This window comes from Xenopus tropicalis, chromosome 7 (genome assembly GCF_000004195.4).
Source record: "Xenopus tropicalis strain Nigerian chromosome 7, UCB_Xtro_10.0, whole genome shotgun sequence".
Classification (NCBI taxonomy): domain Eukaryota; kingdom Metazoa; phylum Chordata; class Amphibia; order Anura; family Pipidae; genus Xenopus; species Xenopus tropicalis.
In genome coordinates, this window is record NC_030683.2 from 94,866,256 (window position 1) to 94,894,058 (window position 27,803).

The 27,803-nt window shown below is 39.7% G+C and overlaps 1 protein-coding gene across 1 annotated transcript; it reads right to left on the reverse strand.

Annotated features, from left to right (window-relative positions):
• Positions 1-755: 755 nt before the first annotated feature.
• rimkla (ribosomal modification protein rimK-like family member A) lies at positions 756-27,803 on the reverse strand (the record flags this gene model as incomplete). The annotated part of the gene is given in 7 exon segments (NM_001126982.1): positions 756-879; positions 881-930; positions 10,251-10,322; positions 10,606-10,809; positions 14,888-14,974; positions 16,091-16,321; positions 27,227-27,803. Coding segments are annotated over 7 exon segments (931 nt in total), but the record flags the coding sequence as incomplete, so codon positions are not given.

Genomic DNA, 27,803 nt, shown 5'->3' on the forward strand with positions numbered 1-27,803 from the left:
AGCCTATTAGTCCCAGAAAATATTTCAACAGAAGATCAAATATGCAACACTGCCTTAACAAAAACTCACAGGCAGTTTCATTTTGATGATTAATAAGTCACAGGTTAATTTCTCCATCTCAGTCATTCCTGGAGCCCAAAAAATGGTTGTCTCTACAAAGGTGCATCTTTCTTTATCCCACCATCCAGAAACAGGAAATTCCCTTGCACTGGCTGCTGCTAATACATAGAGTAAGAGAGAACAGGCCAGTGCCCTGTCTGTATTGTATATCTATAATTAATAGTATATCTGTGAATGAGATTTTGTGTAATTCAGCATCTGGATGAATCTACAGTTCCTCTGCGTTTGTCATCACCTTGCAGAAGGATCTGTCAAAAGTGTCCCACTGTGCTGGCCTATCTCAGATGGACTAATAACAAGTGTCATAGATGCCCCTTTTTATTAGCTAAACAACTTAAAAATCAAATGCACCAGACCTAGGTTTACTGGTCTGAAAAATAACAGTTTTATTATGTTCAGTGTGAAGATGAGTACATTTTTTTTTTGCATAAATTAGGCCTATGTTAAATCAAATTCTTCTGTATTTTCTTTATATATTTCTGATTTTATCCAGTGTATCAGCCCATTGCAGGCAAATTAACAAACCTTAAGCATTGTTTTTAGGTGGCTCTGTTCATCCTCTTCAGTAGGATTAACAAATGTTAACATTTGCTCCTTTCTATCAGATTGCTGAAGGATTAATGCCCCACACTCACCCAAGTCACAGTTGCCCCTCTCCTCCAGTCCCGTGTCAAGATTATTTTCTAGTGCCATGAATCCTCTTGACCCCATGGTGCAACCAGCACCACAGCTGCCATGCTTTATTAGGCCTTCGTAGCAGGATTACTAACACTGGGACCACAAAGGCCTCCTCCCTGTGACAGGAATAACCTGCAATGGCAAAGGTATACTTTATCAATTCCTTGAAGCAAGATTAAAATGTACTTACACCATGCAGCTGCCCCTCTCTATCACCCTCCCTCTGCAAGATGACTCCCCTGTGCCACAGTAGTACTATGAAAGAGGATTAATCCATGGTGCCACAGCTGTCAGCCTGTATCAGTGGTTTGAGGCAAATATAATTGTCCATACTACAACAAACTCTATCAGCCTGCTAGGATTCAATCTTACTTTATATTGTATGCTCGTTTGTGTGGATGCTCGTTTGTGTGGTCCAGTATTTATGATGGTTCCAACTATATTTGCTGTCCTGGTTAATTTTATTTACTGAAGTCTTTCATTAATACAATGTATATTTTTTGAGTCAATCCTAAGGCAGTTACTGCCAGTTCAGGCAATGTAATACACTGTATCCAGACAGCAAAAGCAAAGTATCCAGACAGCCCTTAGTTGAAGCACTCTCTGATTTTCAGATAGTCTCTGCAGTGTCAGCACAAGAACTTTTCATTAGGAGCATGAGTTATGTGTGGACGAGCAGCTTCTCACAAGCCTAATATTGCAGTGGCAAGTGTTGACTGGATTAGTGTAAAGCTTGAATTCCATTGGATTCTGGAGTGATGAATCCTGCTTCACTATGTTGCAGACAGATTTACGGATTCCTGTAGGACGCTATGTCCCTGAATGGGTACTGCTGACTGATGGAAGAGGACTCACAGTCTTTGGATTTTTTTATGGTTAGGCTAGGGCCCCTGGTTCCGATGAAAGTAAGCCTTAATGCTACAGGATATACTAACATTGTAGAAAAATCCATGCCTCCTAGTTTGTAGTCTGGAGAAGGTTCTTTTATTTGCAGAGATGGAAGTTTAGGAACATGTCTGGTCTCCACAAAACCTTGACCTCAACCCAAACTAAATGCCTGCAGGATGAATTGGAATGTTGACTAAACCCAGGCCTGATGATCCAACACTATGCATTACAGTTGAAGCAAAGCCCATTACCACTGGCCTGACCAGTGCTCATCTAGTGAAAGAAGACTATAAAGGAGAAATAACACTGTTATAGCTGCAAAGGGAGGACCAACATGATATTAATACCATTGATCTTAGAATGAGATAATGGGCAAGCAGAATGTTTTTTTCTGTAAAATGATAACCAAAGAAGGAAAACACTGAAAACGAGGCAAGCATTAGAATGAGCTCTTTAAAATCTCACATGAGCACCACAAATCACCTGCGTTTAACAACTGAAATTTTAGATCTGTTACTGTCCCTCTAACTTAATATAACCACAAATCCAAGAAGAAACCAAAGTGCCTTGTACCAGCAAGTTTATTTAGAAAGTAAGTTTTATACAGTTTATGCCCAAAACAGTAATTTATCCCCATTTCCCTTTAAGTTTAAATAAAAAAGCCATTTGGTGGCCTGAAGGTAACACATTCGTCTTCCATAAAAGAAGGTTGAATCTAATACATTACAGGCCAGTAGGATAAATGTGTGACATAATATTTTTTGTGTTTCCGTTTTGCCTTAGGCTAATGTCAGACGTGGCAATTGGAGCATATTTTTGGAAAGCCGAAAATAGCGCCACACACCTCCTATCTGCACCCGAATAAATGAAATACGCTCAGGTGCAGGCACATGTAGCCGATATCCGCCGAAGATATGAAGTCTCACATTTTTTGGCGGATATCGGCTACATGTGCCTGCACCCAAGCATGTTCATTTGTTCGGGTGCAGGCACAGGTAGGAGCGTATGGCGCTATTTTCAGCAAGTGATTTCTGGCTTTCCAAAAATATACGCCACGTCTGGCATTAGCCTTATGTAATATTATTTACACACGTGATTGCATTTGGTGACGTGCTTTGGCATTCAAGGAAGCAGCACAAATTGATGACTGACATTTTAACTCAGCTATAGTTTAATCACTATGCAAGATGTTCATGCCATATAACACATACAAAACACACAATGCTCTAATGTAACATAATGCTTTACATTAACTATTGTTAATACATTGGTTTTGTCCAGTCATCATTCAGTTCCAAAACAGTGTCATATACAATAAGAAATAAATCAGTTTCAGAATAGGGCTTTAGTTCCCTTATACAGACATTAAAGGGGACCTGTTACCCTAGGAAATAATTACAAATTGTTTTGTTTTTTGTTTGTCAAACAAAATAAACTTTACATACGCTATATAAATTATTTAAAATGAATTCACAATTACAAGAAGCAGGCAGGTGCCATTTTGTGGACAATTATTAAGGCAAGGTTTGTATCATGCCAAAATTTTGTTTATATGACAAAATGGGGGACCAGATTCACATGCCCATTTACTGTCTACACAATGAAATGGGGAGGAGGGAGGGACTGCTCAATGTAAAGTGAAAGTAATTCTCTGCCCACCTATATGTCCAAGGCAGGGGTCACCAACCTTTTATGCTTGTGAGCCACAGTTAAATGTAAAAAGACTTGAAGAGCAACACAAGCGAAGGCGAAGGAAGGAGCAGCAATCACTATGCGACGATCGATTGATCGGGTCTAGCTTTCCTACTGTATAGGAAGGAGTCAGGCTAGACTCGATCAATCGATCGTCGCATAGTGGATGCAGCTCCTTCCTTCGCCATATCTCCTTAGTTCAATTGACAGGAAGCCAAGTTTTAACAGGTATTTTCTTTTAAAGCATTCAAAATACTATGGGGTTTGCAGGATAGGGCAGTTATTGGTGCAGGGTAGAATAGCTTTTTCACTTAAAAAATTTTAGTGTTACTTTTCCTTTAAACAGTGTTTGCTGAAATGCTTAAGCAATGTACACTTCATTCCTGTTTAATTTTATTGTTATTTAATGCCTTAACAGTTTAATTTTAAGGAAAAAGCTGTCTGTACAGCTTTGTTTAAAAAAGCAGAAGCTAGAAAAAAAAATCCTTGAAGAGGTCAGGCGCACTCTCAATGATGTCACCTGGCAAAATGGCCGCCGGGTGACACGCAAAACAGAGCAGAAAAGAGGAGATTGAGGGAGCAGCACTTATGCCGTTTAAGTGGGGGTAAGGCGCCCTATCCATTAGAAGTGAAATTAAAATTAGGGTTGACATCTCCTTTAAAGCAGCCAATTAAATTCTGACAAACTGGCACTTTTAATAAGCCTAAAGACTTTGATATAGGTATTCTTTCTGCAGGAAATAAATTGTAAAATTGATAGTAAATGTGATAATATTACCCAGCTTAGTTCTTATAAATCAGCCACATAGTATTTATCCTTATGTTTGGTATGGGACTCACTGTATAAAAAACTGGGGCAAGGAGATGAAAGTGGAACAAAAGTCAAAGTTTAACCAGGGGGCCCCTAATACTGAGCACCCCCCTCTCTCTCCTCAACACCAGCAAAACAAAATCTTGGATAGTCCTGCTCCTCATACCAATCCTGAAAAGGGATGCACAGTGGAGTTGGTGGCCACCATAACTGGCCACTTGATCTCTGATCCTCCTTAACAAGAAGCATGTGGGCCTGAAAAAATTAATTTATTTCTTTAAGATCGCAATCACTATCAGGGAGCAAAGGACCAGAAGTCAAGTAGCAAGTCATGGTGGTCACTAACCCCACTGCACAATTCTGCATTTTGAGGATCAGTACAGAGAGTAGAGCTGCCCTGGGGATTTCTTTGTTGCTGTTGCTGGGGAAAGGGACCAGTACAGGGGATCCCTGGTTAATCACTGATCTTGATTCTGCTTACCAAGCAAGTACCACAAAGGCTTATTTTATTTGGTGAAAAGTCAACACAATGTTGTTGTTGGAATAATATTGCTTGTTAAATGTTATACTAGTGGGAAAACTATTCTTGGTTATGTGATTCATGCTTCATGCCTTTCTAGCGACAAAGCAGCAGACTTTGCCATTTGAGATCAAGCTTAATGCATCAACTCAACGAAATTGCTCTGTACAATTCCACATAGAGGAGAGACTTTTTTTAACAAATGTATGTTAGAAAAGTTGGTCTGGAATGAGAAAAATAACACAGATCCCTCATTAGTACATTTGAAATAAAAATATGTAAAGATCCAGTATGTAAATCAAATAATCTATATCTATCTTTAAAGGTGTTGAGCTCAGTTTTATTTCACCAATGAAACACCACTTTACAGAGCAAAGCTTTAAAGGCAAAGATCTTGAAACACCACACATTTGCATTCTGAATATCTGCTGCACTTTTCTTGCAAGATCTTTTGCAGAATGTATCCCTGTTAAAGCAGACAGTTTAATGCTAGACATAGCTATAGTAGCAGAGCGTTGTACCATGAACAGAAAAATGTAGAGCAAGTGATAACTTAAATTGGCTAACTAAGAAGATTACTAAATGCAAGTGTTCAGAATTGATTAGGTTTCTTAGGCATAAACAAGATACCAAAGCAGTCCCTGAATGTTTCCTTTTTGTAATCTGCTAAATTAGCCAATACAAAGTATCACTTATTGTATATTTCTCTAGAAATAGGTGCTAATCACAGTTGGTATGGGCATCATTAAAATAATGTCTTGGCTGGTCAGAGTTGTTGATTAATGAACCATAACTTACAGTAACACAGAGAGTTTTTGGGCTAAATTGATTAAGCCCCAGAAAAGTATTTTACTGTACTATACCATCATACTCCCCACCCCATTGTGCTCCGCACCCCAGTTTGCTTCTGTATGGTGTATGGCCAATATCAGCTCCAAAAATCTTGGTCTGCCATGTTATTAAAGGTAAAAAATTGTAGTGTATGTCTACATGCACCTGATGTACCTCTTTTCAAGGCTTATACTGCACCTTAAAATATTGCAAATGCTGAATTATTACAGAATTACCAGTGGCATACCAAGAACGCTCTGGGACCCCTGCAAAAAGTGTCGGACTGGGTCACTAGTGGCCCACCGGGGCTGCTACTTGAAGGGCCCCCTCTCACAATTTCCCCATCCGACATATGCAGCCCCAACCCGCCCCTCCCTGTTAGCAAGTGTGCCACATTGACAACTTTTGCTTCCTTATACCCAAATCTTTGAAAACAGCATAGGCTTCTCAGTTCCTGCCATGTACAGTACAGTGCAGTTTCTTGAAAATGACTGGGGAGATGTGATTCATGAAAAGCATGATTATTCCATAAAAACTCATAGTGGAATTGTTGGATGACATTCTCTGAGCAACATTGCCAGAAGCCCTGTAGGCCAATTACATGGTCAGGAGTTTTGTTGTAAGAGAGATTGTGTAACCTATACATATTTGGTATTGTTCGTGCATTTCTAGACTAAAAACATAAGGACCCCACAGCGTGCCGCCTAAAGCACTCTGTGGGGTCTGTAATATGGATATTCTGGGATCTTTACTTTAAATGTAATTTTTAAAGTAAAGGCTTTGTATTGAGTTTGGGATACTATTTTGATATGGACAATTCAAATCTAATTGCCATGTACAACAACACTGGTGATATTGGCTTACACACTATAATAAATATGACCTATGCAATTGGGTGTGCTTAGCGAGAACCTAGATCACAGATGTATAATTCTGTCGAGCAAGTTCCTTTACAACCACAAGTTTTGATTTTGATCAGTTTTATTCAAAGCCAAATGAACGTGATAAATCTGAAATGTCAGGTCTGCAGACATTTAATCTGAATACCATATCCATTTTTCATTATATCTTCTAGAAACACAATGCACCCTTAAATATGGTACAGGCCAATATATACTAAGCACCTTTTTATTATTTTTCCCATTATAACATAAACACATTTATGCTAACACTACATAATATTAATGCAGTTAAACCCCTCATGAAGTGACATTACAAGAACATTCTGCATATTACAAAACATACACATTTGAAATGACATAATGTTATAACAGATCAGTTGGATAAACGCCTTAATATCAACAGCCAATGCACTACAAGACCAAGGCAGTAATTACAAAAACTTCCAATATAACTAAGGAAGAAATACTGCCTATGGAAACTTTAGTGCTTCCTTTGGTAAATCTGTCTCTGTTGTTTTTATACATTAAAGACTTCTATTAATTGTCACATTCTTTTTCATGCATCTGATTCAAAATGCTAACTTGTTTTGATTCTAAATATATTTGTTCACACAGGCAAGTGCACCAAATCAGTCAGGACTATTGCTGAAAATTCTTTTGCATAGTTCTTTTGAAACAGACTACACCTTACTATGGTAGCATTTGTACTCGGAATTATACATTGTAAAGAGATTCTGACTGCCATCATAATGTTACAAAATATAAATACATGGTATCGTATGTTGGAAAAACAGAACTTTCATGAAGTTTCTCTACATATAAAGTTATTATTTATTAACTTTTAATTATTTATTATAGAGGGGGTTAACTGGAAATGATAAATCTGAAAATGCTTTGAAAAAACAGGAAAACTAAAGTACTTGAGCAGCACAGTGGCTCTGTGGATAGTACTGCTCCCTTGCACTATTTGACTCCAGCCAGGGCTGTTTGTATGTTTTCCACATGTCTACATGGGTTTCCTCCTACATCCTAAAAAATACAGGAAGGTTAATTGGCTCCTGAAAAAAAATGCCCCTACCATGTGTTAATGTCATAGGGACCTTGGAATGTAAACTCAAGTAGGACAGACACTAATATATAATCTCTGTAAAGTGTTGTGGAAATGTATGGGCACAATACCACGAAGTAAATAGAAATAAAATCATTAAATACAGGAAGGTTAATTGGCTCCTGAAAAAAATGCCCCTACTATGTGTTAATGTCATAGGGACCTTGGAATGTAAACTCAAGTAGGACAGACACTAATATATAATCTCTGTAAAGTGTTGTGGAAATGTATGGGCACAATACCATTAAGTAAATAGAAATAAAATCATTAAATAAGTACTTTTAAATATGACAGTTTCCTAGATCAATAGAGAGGGCACTGATATCATCATGTACCTCATTTTTTTTGAGGCCTCCATATCCACTTTGTAGCCAGATAATCCCCAATGCCTGCAGTCCTAATTGAGTCATCAGGGGAAATTGCATTTAACCACCAACATGGTTGCCTTTATGCACATAGGTACTGAAGGGTAGGCACAGCTACACTTTTATATACGTTTTATTTCCTGGCCAACACATTTCTGCACAGAGATGGTACATTATTCATCTCTCTCCCTGCCTCAGTGGAGCTTACAATCTAAGGCCCCTATCACATTCACACACACTAGGGACAGTTTTTTCAGAAGCCAAAAACCTTCCTGTAGTTTTTTGATTTTGGGAAGAAACCACAAGAAGTCCCAGAAGGAAACAGACATGAGAACATAGAAACTCTTTGCAGACAGTGCCCTGAATGGAATCAAACTCAGCACAGCAAGGCAGCAGTGCTACCCACAGAACCACTGTCCTGCTCTGCTAGTGTGTCTATATTTATATAGTTAGATATGCAATATTGCTTAACTTGGTTGAGGCATTCTCTGTTTTGCAGAAAATCTGCACACATTATATAGGTAACAAATGTGCCATCATAATTTAGATAAATTTAACCAAATAGAGTCCCTACATATAAATAGGGTATTTTACCCTCTTAACTATATTATGTAAGAGAGATCCCTTACTGGTAGGTGTGCCAGTTAAAGAGCCAATTTAGGGCATTAAGCGCATTGTGCAGAATGCTGGGACACTGTACTTAACGCATGACCTATATAGGCAATAAATACAGGGGACCCTTAGCTTGTTGCACCCATAGGTACAGCCTCTTTGCAGCACACAAGTGGCATGTAAACCTATGTTCGTGGGCCATCCATGTGCTGCCCCTTACATGGTAGGTAAAATCTTTGGCTGTTTGTGCACGATTCACAACCATGCATGCAGGGTAAAAAATTGCTGCTGGGCACTGCAGTGCTTTCTTCAGATATCACTGGGCCCCATATGATTGCCTGAACACACCTTGGCAAGTGCATGTTATAACCAGCATTGCTTGCCCACAGGATCCCCAGTGCAACTTATGGCTTTTTTAATCAATCATTTCTATGAGGCATGATGAATAAAATAAACAAAAAAAACAAAGCAAATTAGTGCTGTAATGCTGACATTCATATGTTAAAACAACTGATAAAAACTGATAACTGAGGAACATAGGAACATGTTGATGTCAAATGAGCAGATATCACCTGGACTTACATGATCCTAAAGGTTTAACTCACAACATGTGGGCACCTATCTTATGTCAAATGGCATCTGCTATAACATCACGTTAAAGTAACATTTCACAGGTCTCCAATAAAGATGTATCTGAACCCTGCTGGATGATATTGTTTTAAAGTGGGGCATTTGCTGGCATTATAGGCTGCATGTTTGTAACATATGCCCAAATACATCTGATCCTATGGTAGGGTGCCTTGAAAATAATTAAGATTGCAGAACACATCTGTTTTTTGCCTATTTTGAATATATATAGCCATCAGTGGCATAGGTGAGTTGACTGTATATATTAATAGGCATGTTTCTCTGAGCTTAGTACAGCTGCCCTACATCTAATGTGCACAGCATTGTGACTGACAGACAAGGCACCCCTTTCTGAAATCTACTTTTTACTTTAATCCTTGGGCTAAACCGCGCCGAAGCCCAATACTACAGGATCACACATAAACTGATATCATAATTTGGCCAAAGAAAATTTCACGTTTTTCCAGTAACAGCTATCAGCCTACAAGAGGCCTTTACATGCTCATTTGTATTCTGCAGCTAGGTGCAATGTAAAATAAACTGTATCCCATAAGTAACGTTTTTACTAATGACATACGAGTAAGCAGCATTTTAACAATATTTTAGTACTAGATAGGCTCATAACATACTACAATAATCCGTGTTTAGAACTGGGTGCCAGTACGATTTAGAATTGCATTCACTTACATAGGCAATGGAGAGGTAGATTACTTATGGATGTCATGGACACTATCTGCTAATACCGGGGAGCATGGCTTTGGCAAATTAAGAGAATCCCTGATTTCTTCAACATCGGCAGCACTCTCACTGCAACGTGATACATCATTAGTGCTACCAACACTTGCAGGGTGAGCACCAGCAGACCCATTTGATGTTGTTGCTTCAGTTTCCTGGGAGCTGGGTTCGGCAGGCAGCACAGCCTTCTCTTCTGATCTTCTACAAGGGAGGAGAGACAAGGCATACTCTGCAATAATGTCACCAAGATCTAATTTACACGCTTGGTCAAATTCGGTAAAGCCAACATTCGCATTTGCCTCACAAACCACAAAGGATCCATTATCCTGTAAAAGGAGGTCAATGCCACATATGTCCATACCCAGAATGGTGGATACTTGCATAGCTAGCAGTTTCCCTGGTTCACTGAGGGGGCACGGGACACCAACCCCACCTGTAACAACAAGAACATAGAGTCACGTTAGCATTTGAAAGCAAATGGGATTTTCAGAGCAGTTACTAGGGAGCATAATTGAGGTGCTTATTACTCTATATGGAACAGGTTTCTGCACCTCTTGAAGATGTTTCAAGGAAAATCACTACCAATTCTTTGAGACCTACATCTTTTTTTTTTGCATTCACTCACTCACTCATAGTTACATGTCCTGTATTAAAAAATGGTTATAACCCTCTTTCCTGACAATTTAGATCCTGCACATAACAAATAATATAGTTACCTAAGCTGCAGTTGCTTTGCATCCTGCCATCCGTGGAACAGCGCAACATCGACCCGACCACTTGTCCTCCAACTATCACCACGCGGACATCCTTCCCATGAGACTCCTTTACATACTTCTGAAAAAGGTAGGGTGCATCATGGCGCACCAAGTGGGATATATCTAACAGGTAATGCTTATCTCTGGCAAGAAACACTGCCTTTCCTATATAAATGAGAACATTACGGAAATCAGGTATCAATACACCCACTGTTTATTTGGCTGCAGTTATATATATACCATAAACCATTTCATTTTCAGATTAAACATAAAAGCCATTTTTAAAATAAAAACATGTATACCCGTAATAAAGTTATTTAAAATTTCAGCTGCCAAACATTACTTTCCCCACCTTTATGCCTGAGGCATAGAGAGGGGCAGGCAATTACTTTCACTTTCCATTCTACACTGCACTCTTCTCATTCCCACTCCCTCCTCACTGTCCCTTATTCTGCTACAGTGCTTGGTATTAATCCTTGGCACATCTTATCACCTAAAGTTTGAGGGTGGTGCAGTGAGTTTGTGTGGGTGTTGGTCTGCTAGTCTAACCTGTGTATAAGGTGGGTGGGAAAGTGTTCGACTCCCTTATAGCCACACCTTAAGTCAAATGTCCCAAAGCATAATTATTTTAGGAACCCCTAAACTTATGCAATGTTGGCAGAAAAAAATCAGTCAAAGTGACTTATGTAGTCCATTGTGATTGACAGGAAATGAAACAAAGCTTTTCTACCAAAGTGACCGTCACTGTTTGCATCCAAACATCAAAATTAAATGCATAATTAGCTGGGAACCATATAGACACTCACTTTAAAGATATACCAACACCATAAATTAAACCTTTTTGTCTTTGCATGCTATGTATAATTTTGCCATAAAGTATTTGCCCAATGCTTTTACATTAACTGTCTGATCCCCCATGTTCCTCTATGAGGGGGCTGCCATATTTGTGCAGCAGGAGTCCATTAGCATTAGATGCTATAACCGACAGTCAGGTTGGCAAAACATTCAGGTTTAGGAACTCCCAGTACTTACAAAAAAAGCAAAAACTATCAACATGACCAATAGGTAACTTTATTTAGTGTTACTATCACTTTAAGGCAATACTGTACTCAATACTGTATATTTTACAAACCCTCATGATATAAGAAAAAGTTAAAGGCTGTGGAGCTAAGATTAATTGCTTATTGGTTGCTATGGTTAACAGGATGGCTGCTTAATTGCTTCTGTAAAACACAAAACTACTTTTCTTCCTCTGCCAAACCACTGGTAAACCACACACTGCTGGTTCCTGGCCTTCCAATTTAAGGTAAAGGGAAGCTGCCAGAGGCGTAAGTATAGAGAAAGCTGACCCTGCAGGTCTGCCTCCTCTTCAAAGAGGACCCAACATCCCCAATGGCAATTCCACGTGTATCAAGCGCAAAGTCCTGAGGGCCCAGAAAGAATTTTTTTTACAGGGGGACCCAGGTCAGTAGACCTCTTCTTAATTGAAAAAAGACCATTTTTTCAAGTTGACGTCAGTAATGATTACCAGCGTAAGGTTCTTGGGATATCTTCAGAAGATTAAATCTAGATCAATAAATGGATGAATCTTTCTGGCAAGTCCAAAAAGAGATAATGTGCCCTCATTTGAAACATTCAGTGACAGGCAGTTTGCCACCCTATCAGAGGGATACCCCCTGCTAACATGCTTCTATGATATTGTTGCAGTTACACTGGGAGGCTACATTGCGGAACAGCTACACTGGCAGGTATCCTGCAAGCCCCTTAAGTTTAGCCCCTTGTTCAAAGATGTCAACCCCATGTCATTAGGGAAGTCATGTTAGCTTTTATGGTGAAGGTTTTTTAGAAGTTATATATTTAGAGGGTTATTTATTTAGAGCAAGTAAATGCAGAAGCATTAAGAACCACCCTATATGGCTTAATTCGGAATTAAAAAAGTTAATAGGAAAAGAGAAAAACATTTAAGTCATGGGACAGAAGCTGCATCTTAAGGAAAAGTTGAGGGTGCCACACTCTGGCCTCTGTTTCTGAAACTCTCACACTCACTTACATCTGGCACAGTACCTATGTATTGGAGCAAAGCTAATTTAATTCCTATATTTAAAAAGGGATTGCGATCTCAGCCTGTGGTGGGCAAGTTATTTAAAGGCTTGTTAAGGGATCACATTGAAAATTATGTTCTGGAGATTAGTATGAGCAGTAATCAGCATGGCTTTATTAAGGACAGGTCATGTCAGACCAATATTATTACTTTTTAAGATGAGGTGAGTAAGAAACTTGACAGTGGGGATGCAGTAGATGTGATCTATTTGGATTTTGTTAAAGCATTTGATAAAGTGTCCCACAAACAAACTGATTTCTGCTTACTAAAGTCTGTTGGGCTTAGTGAAGTAATTTGTGCTTGAATAGGAAACTGGCTGCAGGATCGGGTGCAGAGGGTGGTTGTTAATGATGCATTATCTATTTAGAGTAAGGTTCTCAATGGGGAGGGTAACTGGCAATCTGGGTGGCTAAGTGGCAGAATAACTAAAACTAGAATTTCTCTGGCCTTGAAACTCATATGAATTCAACTTGGTATTTTCTTCGAGCCAAAAAAATAAAAAAAAATTTGAGAACTTCATGAAATTTAAATGCCCGCTCATTTCTATGAATCCTCTTTATTTTCCCAAACAGGAAGTGCTCCAGTGGCCATCTTAGCACTCATTCTTGGAAAACAATAATGTGTTTAAGTTTCACTTGAAACTAGGTGAAATTGAAAACAATGATTGAACAATGGTGATTAATTTCCCCTTGAAAATGTGTGAAACAGAAAACAATGATTGGATTAACCCCTCCTTGAAAATGTGTGAAATAAAAAACAATGATGGCATTAACTTCCCCTTGAAAATGTGTAAAATAGAAAACAGAGTTGGCATTAACTTCCCCTTGAAAATGTGTGAAATAGAAAATAATGATGAGATTAACTTCCCCTTGAAAATATGTCAAGGACAGACTGTCACTGACCTGGTGTACTTTGTTCGTTTCTTGAATTTTCAAATTTTTAAAGAAAAAATGAAACAATTCTATACTGACAAAAAACAAATACATAAATATAGAAAAAAAACAAAGCATAAAAATTTTTTCGAACTTTTCTCAGAAAACCTTAGTAAATAGGCCCCATAATGTTGATAAATGTAAGGTCATACACCTGGGATGTAAAAATATACAATACCCTACAATACTGCACTAGGCAAATCCATAATGGAGAAGGACCTTGGAGTCCTTGTAGATAATAAACTTGGCTGTAGCAAGCAATGCCAGGCAGCAGCTGCAAGGGCAAACAAGGTTTTGAGCTGTATTAAAAGGGGTATAGATTCACGGGAGGAAGGGGTTATTCTTCCCCTTTACAGAGCGCTGGTAAGACCCCATTTAGAATATGCCTTTCAGTTTTGGTCTCCAGTGCTCAAACGGGACATTATTGAGTTAGAGAGGGTCCAGAGAAGGGCAACTAAGTTGGTAAAGGGTATGGAAAGTTTTGGGGAAAGGCTTGCCAAGTTGGGGCTTTTTACAATGGAGAAGAGGCTCTTAAGGAATTCTCTTCCTGAATCAGTTGTACTGGCTGATACATTATATAGCTTCAAGAAGGGGTTGGATGGCTTTTTAGCAAGTGAGGGAATACAGGGTTATGGGAGATAGCTCTTGATTCAAGTTGATCCAGGGACTGGTCCAGTTGCCATCTTGGAGTCAGAAAAGAATTTTCCCCTCTGTGGCAAACTGGAGAGGCTTCAGAAGCGTTTTTTTGCCTTCCTCTGGATCAACTAGCAGTTAGGAAGGTTATTTAGGCATAAAAGATTGAGCTTCATGGACATGTGTCTTTTTTAACCTAACTCACTATGTTATAAAAAATCAAGGACTGGATTATTACTCATTACCCCAGCACTATTCTCCCCTTAGTAAATGAGGACCTATATTTGCAATAGCTATAACCCTGCAGTCAATCTCATTAATAAAAGACAGGCTTTGTATCAGAGGATGGTTCTAACTATTCTAGGTCTATTTTGTAGAAATTAAAAGTAGACAATTGTACATGACAATGCATACAAACAATTTTCTGTTGAACGCTGCAACTCTACATTCAATAACAGATTAAATGATTTTAATAATGTACGGAGATCCAAATTACTGAAAGATCTCTTATCTAAAAAAAACCCAGGTCCCATGCCTTCCAGAAAATATTTTGAATATTTAATAAAATATGAATTACCTCGATGTCCTCTGGTATTTTTTACAACTACAGGATACCCTAAAGGTTCTGCTGCATCTATCATTTTCGAAAACTCGTCGTGGCCACCTACCAAGAGAGAAGGTTTAATGAGAAAATTATGCCTACTGAATAACAGTTACCTCGGTAATGTGGTCATTGGCCCAATTACAAATGCACTAATACCAAGCCAAGAATAAAAAAAAGCATACTCTACAGTTCTATCTGCAGTGAGATGCTGAATACAAGCATACTATAAATTTCCATAAAAACACTTTCTTGAATTAAACAGACAAAGAAAGAGGAATTGATAAAAAGTAGTCCCTGTGAAAAATGTATAATGAAGCACTAGAATTCTTAATTAATCAGATGAAAGTGATAGTTATACTGTAATATATTAAAAACAATTTTTTGGGAGGGGCATTTTTTTGTAGCTTAATTCCAGGTAACCAAGGCACCAATGCAATTACCATTTGGGTCAATGAAGGGGCAATAGCCTGCGCAGCCTGATTTCCAGCCTGAGTTGGAAATCACCTGGGAGGCAAAGAGCTTGCAATTACATCTTGTGCCATTTCCCTAAATAAGCTCCTGGCAGATGGGGAGGGATCCCAGCATGGCCCTGACTAAGCAGATTCAATATATGTTTATTAAAAATGCCCCCAAGGTTTAGGAGGGAGCCTAAAAAGATTTTCCTGTAGAGCCCAGTAATTTCTAGTTATGCTACGGCCTTCTGGGCCTATAAATGCAAATAGTTCCATTAGAATGCTTCTTCCCTTACAGGCCCTTCTATTCCTGCACATATCTGTATCTACTCACAGAAAGGAGGTTGGACAAAGTCAATACACAGTCAATACACTAATAATGCGGTTTTCTGGAAAATGAGTGGGGGATTGTGATTAAAATATGTGACTGTGATGTTGAGCGGGTGTACGGCAATGGGTGAGTAGGCAAAAAGTGGGCATGGCATAAATACATTTTGCAAGGCACACTTTGTGAGCTGCAGGCCCCTTCCTGTCCCCGGATTTCACTTTGGAAATCTGGTAACTTCCCAGTCCAAGTTCCTTAGCCATGGCTGGAAATACTACAGCCACTCCACTGCAAATGTGTCAAGCTGTTTTACAACACACATACCTACAGAGGCACATTGGTACTAGTATCCCTGCAACATACAGGGTTCTTAAACCAAAAAATTTGATGGAAACTTACCATAGGAGAAGGTGTCTGGTAAAGGTATGTCATGACCAGCTAATTCCTGAAATGTCCAGAACTTATTTATGCAGTTTAAAATGGCTTGAGGACGATTGACCAGGCGACAGCCCAGTTTCTCAAGATGCCTTAGTACAGTTATATCACTATCGGACTGCACGGTTGGCGTTGGCACCCGCACCAGTATCACCTGAGGGTAAGCAGTCACAGTCTTCTGGTTAATTTGCAAGCCTAAAAACAAAAGGTACAGGAAATGAAACCCTAAAATTAATAAACAAATAACATCAAGCAAAAACATAGAATATGGAGCTGCCCTTTGTATACACTATTATAATGACTCCATAACATTATTCAGGATCTGTTTTGTAGTGTGCCATCTTGTTCCAAGAAGAGGCAGCTGCCTAGGGCACAACGATTGGGGGGGCGCCAGGCATGAGCCTCTCCTGCCTACCCCTAGTCTGGTGCAGGGGCGATGTGGCGACCGGGTTGCCTAGGGTGCCTGGTCAGCTTGGCCCGCCCCTGACCCCCAGGTACATTTTCATGCTTGTGTTGCTTCCCAACCCCTTTTCATTTGAATGTGGCTCACGGGTAAAAAAAGGTTTGGGAACTCTGGTATAGAGTATAATTCTGAAAAAGATAATCCCTTCCTGTATTCAAGAAAGCATCACTCAGCTAGGTACCTCTATGCCAGCAGTCACATATAGTACAGTGCATTAAGCTGGGCAGCACAAACACTCAATGGCTTTCATAACTGCAGCAAACTATAATTACAGCAGTATTTCACTTAATTTTTTTGACATACTAATAGCTACATATGCATAAATAATACGAAAAGAATCACTGCACTTATACATTGCTGGGCAAACTGCGAGCTTCCACACAGTGACATCTAATGTGCTGAATCAATATATTCAAGATCATTTATGACAGAAGGAAAGCTCTAAACTAGGGCAACATGTCAGGAGAAATAATACTCCCTGTGCTTAGGAATCTGTGTTTCAGGCTTGGAATGCAATAAGTAGGCGCAGCTGTTTATACATTATCTAAATATTCAGGAAAAACATAACTGGGAGATAGCTGTATGTATAGGGTGCAGTAGGTTCTAGGGGGTGGGGAACTGGGCAGCCAAGCAAGGGGCAGATTCATTAAAGGCTGAAGGAAAAAAATTCTATCACCAGTGGGAAAAAAAATACAGATTTTTCAGCATTTATTATTTGTTTCTTGCGATTTCCCATTAATTAATCGTGTGAAAGGTGTTTTTGGTGTAAAATATTTCAGCAGCTTGAAAAACTCTCGTGACTTCTCACAAAGTACCTGAAAAATCTGAGCCATGGGCAGGGTGGAAAAAGTGCAAGAAAACTTTGATAACTGAGCCAGATTGCTAAAAGTGTAAAAAAATTAGACCTTTTCCTTAGGGTCTTTTAATATGCAGTTAAAAGTTATATTTATCACTCTGATGTCAAAGACCAACAAATATATAGTGAATAATGTACCACCTATTGTAAAATATATGAATATTATAAGCCACTGAGGAATTCCATGACACTATAAAGGCATGAGGCCATAGGCCTAGACATTTTATGGAACTCCAGGTTATGGAACTCCAGGGTGACTCTTAATAGCCTCACATTTTACTACAGGGGGCACATTATTTATTATAATACACAAGTTTCAATGAGTCATATGACAGAAATTACATCACTAAGCACAGATTATAATTGAAGACATTACTAATCACCTTTTTAAGGAAGGTAGTAAATAATCATTTATATAGTGTTAAAGGAGTCCTCCAACCAAAAACTGAATTGCCTAATGAAAAAAATATGTCATTCTAAGCAACATTTCAATACATATTGATTTCTAAAATGTCAATACTTTTGAATTTATTTGTAAATGTACTTGCTATTGAGATTATAATCTTTCTGTTCATGTTTTATAAATTCCTGTCTCTGACTTCTCACAAGGCAGCTGATTAATAGTCATTGAATGACCTACAGGAGACCACCTGACTTTTGCTACATTGTTTTATGAGTCAGACCCAGAGAACAGAAAGGGATAAACAAATGCTTCTTTTGGCTAAAAATACTTTTACAAATAACTTAAAATCTTTAAAACTCTTAGCAGTCCTCTGCTCAGCCCTGCACAAAAGTACAGTACAATACACTACAGTACAGTATTACTAATACTAAAGCTTGCTATGAATTTTTAAGGATTAACATGCAGAAGCTGAATGAAACTCAGGCCTTAACTAGACATAAGATAAAGATATGACACTTTAGCAAAGAATACACCTCAGCTACTTAGACCTATGGTATATAGTTTTTGGGTACAACACTACTGTAAAGTGCAGAAGACAGAGCCAACATCTATCTTTATCTGATTTTGACATATGGCCTTTTTCCTTGAAATCATAATGGACACAGTCAAAATCAGACCAGCCAGTAGTTGGTTTAAAGCAGGGATCCTCAAACTACGGCCCGTGGGCCCCCAAAGGTAATTTACCTGGCCCATGCTGCGTCCTCACCCCTGGCTACTACCTGTCTGCCTCATCGCGCTGACATGAGGACGCAGCAGGGAGCGGGAGGACGCAGTGTGGAGCGGGCCTTTGTTTGAGGAACGCAGCAGGGAGCTGGAGCAGGCTGTAGTTTGAGAACAAATTGGGGAGCAGGGGGGGGGAATCGTAGTTTGAGGACTATAATCCAGCCCCCCAACAGTCTAAGGGACCATGAACTGGCCCCCTGTTTAAAAAGTTTTAGGACCCCCTGTTTTAATGCCTCTCATATCCCAGATAAGCATAGAACACGTGTACATATATTTATTAACTAAACTGCTTTTGTCATAAACAAACCATATAGGTACATATCAGACAAGTTTAGCTATATTACCTTTGCCACCCCTGGAAACATAATATTTAAAAGTCATTTAAAACTTGTGTATATACCTATTTCCCTAGGAAGCCTAACAATTCTGAAGTCTCGAATTTCCACAAGACAAGAAAATGCTGAATGACAAACTGCTTTCCTTTTAGATTGGCCACAATGGATAGTCTAAAATCCTAGGAGAGTTCAGATAACCTATCTCTCCTACATGCCCCTCAAATGCATTTCACTTACTCAGCGTTTAAAATGACTAAGCAGTAAGAATACATTATCCCATTGTTGACACCTTTAGGAAAGCTTCAATATGACTATATGATCCAGTGAATAGGAAATGCATTCCTAAAATAGCTAATGTAGGGTTATAATCAGGAATGTTAGGAGTGTAGCCTGCTGCCTGAAAAGTGTGCAGATTGATCTCAGGGCAAGCAGAACGACGTAATCAATAGAAGTATTTTTGTACAGCATTAAGTACACCTTATATGATAGACCAGTAAAACTATTGCAGGACCCAATATTCTTATGCTATCTCTAGCACCTGTACACACTCTGGTAGCTTCAAGGAGATGTCCAGGATGGAACAAATATGTCCATTAGGGCAATGGCGCACAGAGCAAATTCAAAAACCACAGACTTGCCCTTATATTACATAGCCACTATTGAGTAATAAACACAGTGGCCTTAGTCAAAATCTCCTTCTGTACCACTGCCAAATACCTTGCTTGGTGTGCAGGTCTCAAGAAGCTTTTACAATGAACACAGTACTGTCTACAACTTCTTTTTGTGCCGTATGGATGGAAACTGTCTGAAATGTACAAAATATCTGTGCATATGTAGCCACCCTAACAAATTGTACTCCACAATCCTTGCACCTGTGCCAAAGCCCTCCATCTACTCAGTTCCAGACACATGCCCATGCAGCAAAATCACCCAGTGTTCCCAACTGACTACCCACCTTGTTCTTGCACTATAATTTCCATATGTTTACAAAAATATTTTATGGGGTTACATACATATTCCCCTTGTGCACTTGTATCACGAAGGATAACAGTAAAGGAGTGTAGATTTTTTTTTATACAATGCATCCGCACAATAACACATCAGCCACTTTTGGGTCTCTGGTAGCCACTAGAAGAGGTGTAACTATAAAGGATGCTTTCTCTCTAGCTGTATACAAGTCCCTCCTCTGGGTGCCTAAGAGCTACCTAAGAGCGAGCGGGCAGAGAGCAGGGGACACTAGAGAGGGGGAGTGCAGGTAGGGGTTGCAGTACATGCCTGGCCCCTCAAAAAATGTGTAAGCATAAGTGTCACACATCTTTCTCAAGATTCATTGTTGTGGCTACTATGTCAATACCCTCTTCAGTTACCAAGTGGCCAGTATGCCTGATGAACGTTGTGTATAGTACCACAACACACAATGGGCCCGATTCACTAAAGTCCGAAATAAGGAGTGCTATTTATAGCATGCGTTAAAAATCTTATCACTTCTTATTTTTCGCTCGATTCACTAAAAGGACACTTGTCATAATTAAGAAGCGATGTTCTTGGCGTTATTTATCTTGCGACGACATATTTTCAAGCAATATATTACGCAGCGCACAACATATTACGCAGCGTGCGATATTTTACGCTGTGAAAACACTGGAGCTACCACCAGGTCAGGAGGTGGCAGCAGCTCCAGGCCTCTCCTGCATCAATAGGCACTGCAACGCCTGATTCGTATTTAGATGCAAGTACCTTTAATGAAAGTGGTTTTATATGCTACTCGCTGTGGGGAAAAGAACAAGTTGCCCATTGCACTGGCGGATATAAATGAGCCCTATTAACTCAGTGTTAATTCATAGAAAGATGCAGGCATTTTGGGGCAGGCCAGTCTGTGAATGACTAGCTTCTAGTTATGCTGCATTTTTCTACTTCCAATAAAAAATTTAAATAACATTCCAAATCAGAGCATATAACTGATAAGACACTTCTGACAACAAAGGAGAGGAAAGGGACATAGGCGCAGCGCTGGTTTGTTATTTTAACCCCAGTAACATGCACAATTTCATACAGTGACAATAGGAAGCTCGTTACACAGAAGGTTCCCAGTGCAACAGACTCATGGCATACAGGATGCATATTTCATCTGGCAGAGAACCGCCTGAAACCTGCCAAGGAGCCTGTTGTTGGTATCAGACAGGCTAATGGTAGGCTGAGGCAGTTCTAGCTTCGGGGAAGATACCGATGGGCATTTTGATCTTGTTAATGTTGTAAGCTATGCATTATATGTAAACTTATTGTACAGCGCTGCGGAATATTTTGGCGCTTTATAATTAAATGTTAATGTAAAAGTTCCTTTATTCAACCACAGAGGCATAACTACAAGGGGGACAGTGGATATCAATGCACCAGGGCCCAATATCAAGGGAACACCTGGATACAAAGAATGAATTCCATCCAAATAAATGTTAAATAAGACCGCAATAAAAACTGGCAAATCTTCAGTAATATACATAGGGGTCAATGGATGTGAGTGGGTCTAGGATTAAGACTATAAAGGTGGCCATACACAAGATCCGCTCGCTTGGCGATTGCTACGGGTGGGCAATATCGGGCAAATGTAGGCTAATTTGTTTGTTTGGCCCTGGGGCCAAACGATCAAATTATAATGGCGGCAATGGGCGCAGTTGGTCCGGGGACAGCTTCAACGAGCCGATGCGGTCCCCAATCCGACTAAATCTTTTAACCTGCCCGAACCACTGGGGGGTGGTGGAAGTTGCAAAATTTGCACTAGGGCACATGGGTTACATCATAAACTTTTATTATGTCATACAATGGACAATTCTGAACACCTTTTGAAATGGTCTTATAATGGTCTTATAGTCTATAGTTTTTGAATTATTGCCTTCCTTTTCTAAATCTTTCAAGCTTCGCAATGGGGTCACTAAGTCTGGCAGCCCATAAACTATTGCTCTGTGAGGCTACAATGTTATTGTTATTGTAATTTTTATCCTTCTATTCAGGCCCTCTACTATTCATATTTCAGTCTCTCAATCAAACCACTGCCTGGCTGCTAAGGTAAATTTGACCCTAGCAACCAGGTAGCAGCTGATATTCCAAACTGGAGAACTGCTAAACAAAAAACTAAATTATTTAAAAAAATTATAATATAAATGCAAAATATAATAATTATATTACTAGATGTAAGTGTGGCAGGTGGAGGTAAGTGAGTTGAGTCACAGGGCCTTACTGAGCCCCTTCTATCTGAAGGCTCCCTCACTACCCCAGCACAGCCTGTCATCTTTTCTGCTGATTCACAGCACATTCTCTTGGCTGCAGTCAGTTGTGTGGGCTTAGGGACAAACTCGCAATATATTGTATATATAACTAAATATGTAGTTATATATGCATGAGCAATAAAAGGATTAGTAATTCATTCAGATTCATATAATATAGCAGCACAGAAACCAGTGCATTCTGCATCAGAACTGATAATAGAATAGTCAACCCTGTAGCTTCATTGGCACATGTAACCTCTCTGTTGATGGTCTAACAGGATAAGAATATGGAGAGCCGGTGGGTACAACTTTGAAGGCATCAATCATTACTGTTGCAAGGTTGCTAAAACTCTTTACTGGTACAGGTATTGGACCTGTTATTTACAATGCTTAGGACCTGGGGTTTTCCGTACTTTGAATTTCCATACCTTAAGTCTGCTAAAAAAATCATTTAACATTAAATAAACCCAATGATTTTTGTCTCCAGTAAGGATTAACTATATCTTAGTTGGGCCCAAGTACAAGGTACTGTTTTATCAATACAGAAAAAAATGGAAAACATTTTTTACATTTTTAATTATTTGATTAAAATTGAGTATATAAGAGATGGCCCTCCCGTAATTCAGAGTTTTGTGGATAACAATAGGTTCAGTATAATATACAGCATATCTAGTCATACTGTTTTTTTTAGGTTATAGTTTGCTTTAAATGCCCTGCTTAGCAGCAGTCATTTGTAGCTCTGCTATAGGTTTAAATTGTGCACTCACTGCAGCAAATACTATGGTTTCCTCTATGGTGTTAGGAACATGCTATAGCCTGAACAGGCAGCTAATCTCCATCGGAAGGACCTCAGCATGCTCTCTTTAACCCAGCAGTCCTCTTACTGTTTTAGCTAGACCTAACAAGCTTACCCTTGTCAACAGCCAATTAATAGATCTACACATCTCTGCAAATATAAATGTCATATATACATTTTTTACATTGCTTTTACAAAAAAAGCTACAACTGTATCCCTTTGCAGGGACACATCCAGCCCTTATGCCTCCAGCTGGACAACCCTGCCATAAAACCTTTAATTAAAAATGTTTTCACTATGTCTGCTTGATTATTACCATGATTCTATCAGTATCTCTAAGATCCAGGCGACATGAGTGTTACTGCAGTTTGCCTTATCTGATACAGCTACCTCAATGGGAAAAATGCTGCTTTGGCAGACCGAGGAAGGCATACCAACAGGAAAGCTCCAGTTATGCCACTTTTGATACTGTGGGAAGACAAAATGATTGATTGTTCTAATGTCAGAACCTTGAGTTACCCTAAACAGGCCTGGACTGGGATTCAAAAAAAGGCCTTAGCATTTCAAGTATACAGAGGCCCAAACAGCGCCCCACCTGCCCACTACATAGTGACTGTCAAACAGCAACTTGGCATTTGCCAGATTGCCAGTTCAGGCGTACCCTGAGACAAAAAAATGTGTTTGTTTGCTTAATTTGGACATTACACACTGGGCTGATTTGATTGCTTGCTAGGGGTCTATGTTCAGATCATACTGCAGGCCTAAGGAGACCTATCAAATGACAACTGCATTACAGTGCCATTATGGTCCTCACCCTACATCATCGTCCTCACCCTATATAACACTCCCCCAAATTTTTATACCCCTTTTGCAGATCTCTACTGGTATGCACTGGTGATTAGCAGGGGCAGACGCCCCCCTTCCCCCCCCCCCCCCCGCAACCTGTCCTAACCTTGCCCTGAGCAACATAAATCTTTTCACAGAATAGCCTGCGATAATACACGTCTCCTGCATCAAACCCTGGCACAGTAAACTTTTCACAGCAGCCAGTAAGAGTGCACACTTCTCCCAATACAGCATGTGTGGGAGGATTGGACTACAGGCGCTCATGCAATCCTATCCTCCTACATGCTCTAATGGGAAAAGTGTGCACTCTTAACTGCTGCTGTAAAAGGTTTATTGTGGGTTTAGACATGCATATTATTCTTAGCTATTCTATGAAAAATGTATGTTACGAGGGGCAAGGTTTTTAGATACATTACAGTCATCATTTGTGTTGCACTTCATTCAGAAAATAATTGTACAGAGGGCACAGAAATGGGAAAGTATTACCAAAAGACTCAAAATTCAGGAGAGTAGTATTTTGAAGAGAAAGTGGGAGTGAGGATATGGGAGTGGCACTAACCAGTGCCATTGCTGGCGCTGCTGCTACCTGAGAAAGCACCCCCGATGCCACTTAACTCTTTGGCATTGGAGTGGGTCAAAGAGAAACCCCATTGTTACTACAGAGAGCGTTATTGCTTTTTGCTGCCCCTGTTAACTGGCTGCCCACTGCCACCTGAGACAAGGTGAGAACCTTGCCTCATGGCAGGAGAGGCCCATTACCAACTACTATTTACGGTATATTATTTTTCGGGGTGCAGCGGCAGGATCCAGTACTGTCATTAAATGATATGACGGTGATGCCAATAGCCATATCACCCTTTGTATAATTTGCTGGAGATATAATTACCAATATACACATGCCTAATAATTTTTCCCAACACTGACAGATATGTTATGCACTTATGCTATATTTCTTGCTTGCCAAGTGCGTACTCAACTTTAGGTGAGTGGTATAAATTGTGGGTGTGGGCTGTTAAAAGTATGTGAGGCCCAATATAATAATAGTAACTGTCCATAGACACAGGAACAATCTGCTGCCACAATAATTTCTGCCAAGTGCAGAAACTGCATTCCCTTCATGACTTTACCAGTGCATTGTGGGTCATTCCCTATGACATCTGTGCAGCTATACTGCATTTTGAGTCTGGCTGAATGGAATGGAGCTTTGATGGGATTAAAATCCACATCTATAAAGACACTTGAGCACCAGAATATAAATTGTGAATTCTTAGGCAAATATTACTCTGGGCTAAATCACTGGGATGCTGCATAAAATATGACAATGTGACCCAACTGGGGTAAGGCACTTGAGTGAACATGAGCACAGACATTAGGGGTTCACTTCTTCACTTCTATAGGTGTTTGGAGTTTTCTTTAAATATTGTGTAGTACTGTATTTCACTCTGTATTTCACTTCTACTAAAAATGCCCCTTGATCGTGAACACTGTAATATGGATCGTCTGCATGATATCCTCATAGTGTTGTGTGAAAGATCCTTATAACACAATGGAGCTGGCAGGGACACTGGGTAGAGGATGATTAGTTCATATGAGGATGCTGGCACATTGCAGCTGACAACTTGCCTCTAAAAGACTTCTGGTGTAACCTAGACAAGAGGCTCCCAAATTCTGTATCTACCCCCACCCTAGGTAGACTCAAAGCAAAGACAAGGTGCCTCAGCCTAAAGGGCACATGATTGTTTGCTGTTCTGGCTCATCAAGACTATAGTTGGGTGGCTATTACAGCTATGTTTTAAACAGTTGTCATTTTGCCATGAGCTATGGGGGTAGGAGTGTAAACTCAAAAGATCTAAAGAAACCTCTGTATTAAACAAAGTGGTAGTAACTTACTTTACCTGCCTGAAAAATTCTGTGGAAACTACATAAATTAATAGTACTACATAAAGTACACATATTTAATGGGCCAGTTTGTTCTGCCCCTGTGTAGGAATAGTGCCCTACATCCCCTTCATTGCCACCATGAACCACAGGTGCTGCAGGCGCTTTAAAGGAACAGTAACACCAAAAAATGAAAGTGTATAAAAGTAACTAAAATATAATGTGCTGCTGCCCTGCACTGGTAAAAGTTGTGTGTTTACTTCAGAAAGTCTACTATAATTTATATAAATAAGTTGCTATGTAGCCATGGAGGCAGCCATTCAAAGGAGAAAAGGCACAGGCACAAAGCAGATAACAGATAAGTTCTGTAGAATACAATAGTGTTTTCTCTGTTATCTGCTATGTAACCTGTGCCTTTTCTCCTTTTTTCCAGCTTGAATGGCTGCCCCCATGGCTACACAGCAGCTTATTATATAAATTATAGTAGTGTTACTGTAGCAAACACACCAGTTTTACCAGTGCAGGGCAACAGTGCATTATATTTTTATTACTTTAAAGCTCTTTCATTTTTTGGTGTTACTGTTCCTTTAATAAATAATGTTTTGTAAAACATAATTTAATACATATCAACCAAATGTACTGCTGCACTGGCTGCATGGCTATATGTCCGCCCTATTCCAACACTGCAGAGACCTCCCCTCTGGACCATTAGCAGGAAGATGTTCCTCTGTACTGTACTCTACTGTATATGCCCTAGCAGTATAAGAATATGCATTTTTACGAAATAAAAACTTGACACTGCCTAATGCACTGCCTGCAGCCCAAGCCAAGGGACCCCAGATGGCTAAACTTACTGAAGAACTGACATTTGTCAGTCAACTTCATTTGTCTTCTGATACATCATTAAAGGATATCCAGAAGGGCAGCATGGTTTGTGAAAACAGCAATTTCCACACAAGAAGAGCAAGGAAACGGGACACAAGCCCACAATTGCACACACAAACTTTTCTTATCAAGATTTTAGCAACTGCAGAATATTGCTACTCTGTGTGCAGCATTTATAACTGAAAACAGGTTGCAATGTTATCTGTGTGTTTCTCTATGCATCTATAGATCATTAATCATCTATCTATCATTGTCTCATACTATTGATAGTATTCTCTTATATTTTAGACTCCTACCTTTTGTTGCTAAATAGCAGTCATGTTCTGGAGTGTAAAGAAGAGTTAAAATAATAAGATTTGGAAACCTAATGCAAAATAAATTAGCAGAATTCAACCTAAATATAATGCATTCACCTGTTGTCGCTGATGTTTCTTTTTTACCCAGACAGTACCCTATCACACAGGTTAGTACACATGCTTTATTTACAGCTGTGGCAGAACTACACTTCCCAGAATCCCCCGACAGCAGAAGTGTAGTTCAAGCACAACTAGTGAGATTTATATACCGACAAATGCCATGCTCCCAAGTTCCTTACCCAGCTTGCCATCAGTGACAGTAAGGGCAATCTGATCCATCAAGACAAAAGTGAAGTCCACCTTCTGATCTGCACAGCGCTTCTTCAGCGCCTCCAGGATGCGCATCTGCGGGTAATCCTCCTGGATGTGCCTGTCCGTGAGGAGCCACAGCTGGGAGCACATTGCCAATGACACACAGAACGCCCACTCGGCAGCGACAGATAAAGAAGCAGTCGCCAAGGTCAGTTACTTCCCGGCCTGTGTGGAGCACTAACCCCTCGCACTGCGATAACAATCCAGTCGCAATAAGCCAGTGTGGAGGTACAAGTGCGCCATGTATCGCGGGTTACAAACACCTTGCTTGCTGCACGGCAGTCAGTGTGCAACCCTTGGTGCAATTATACAATCAATAGGGGCGGACCCTGCCAAAATTCCATTTATAGCATATGATCATTTATTGGAGCATTTTTAGATGTTAAGATAAGCCAAGCGTCGGTGCCAGGGTGTTTACTGGCTGAGGGAAATACTCAATCTTATTATATGTACATTTAAAGGACAGCTTGGATCGCGGGGCTGCTGCCTCCTGAGCTCCATCCG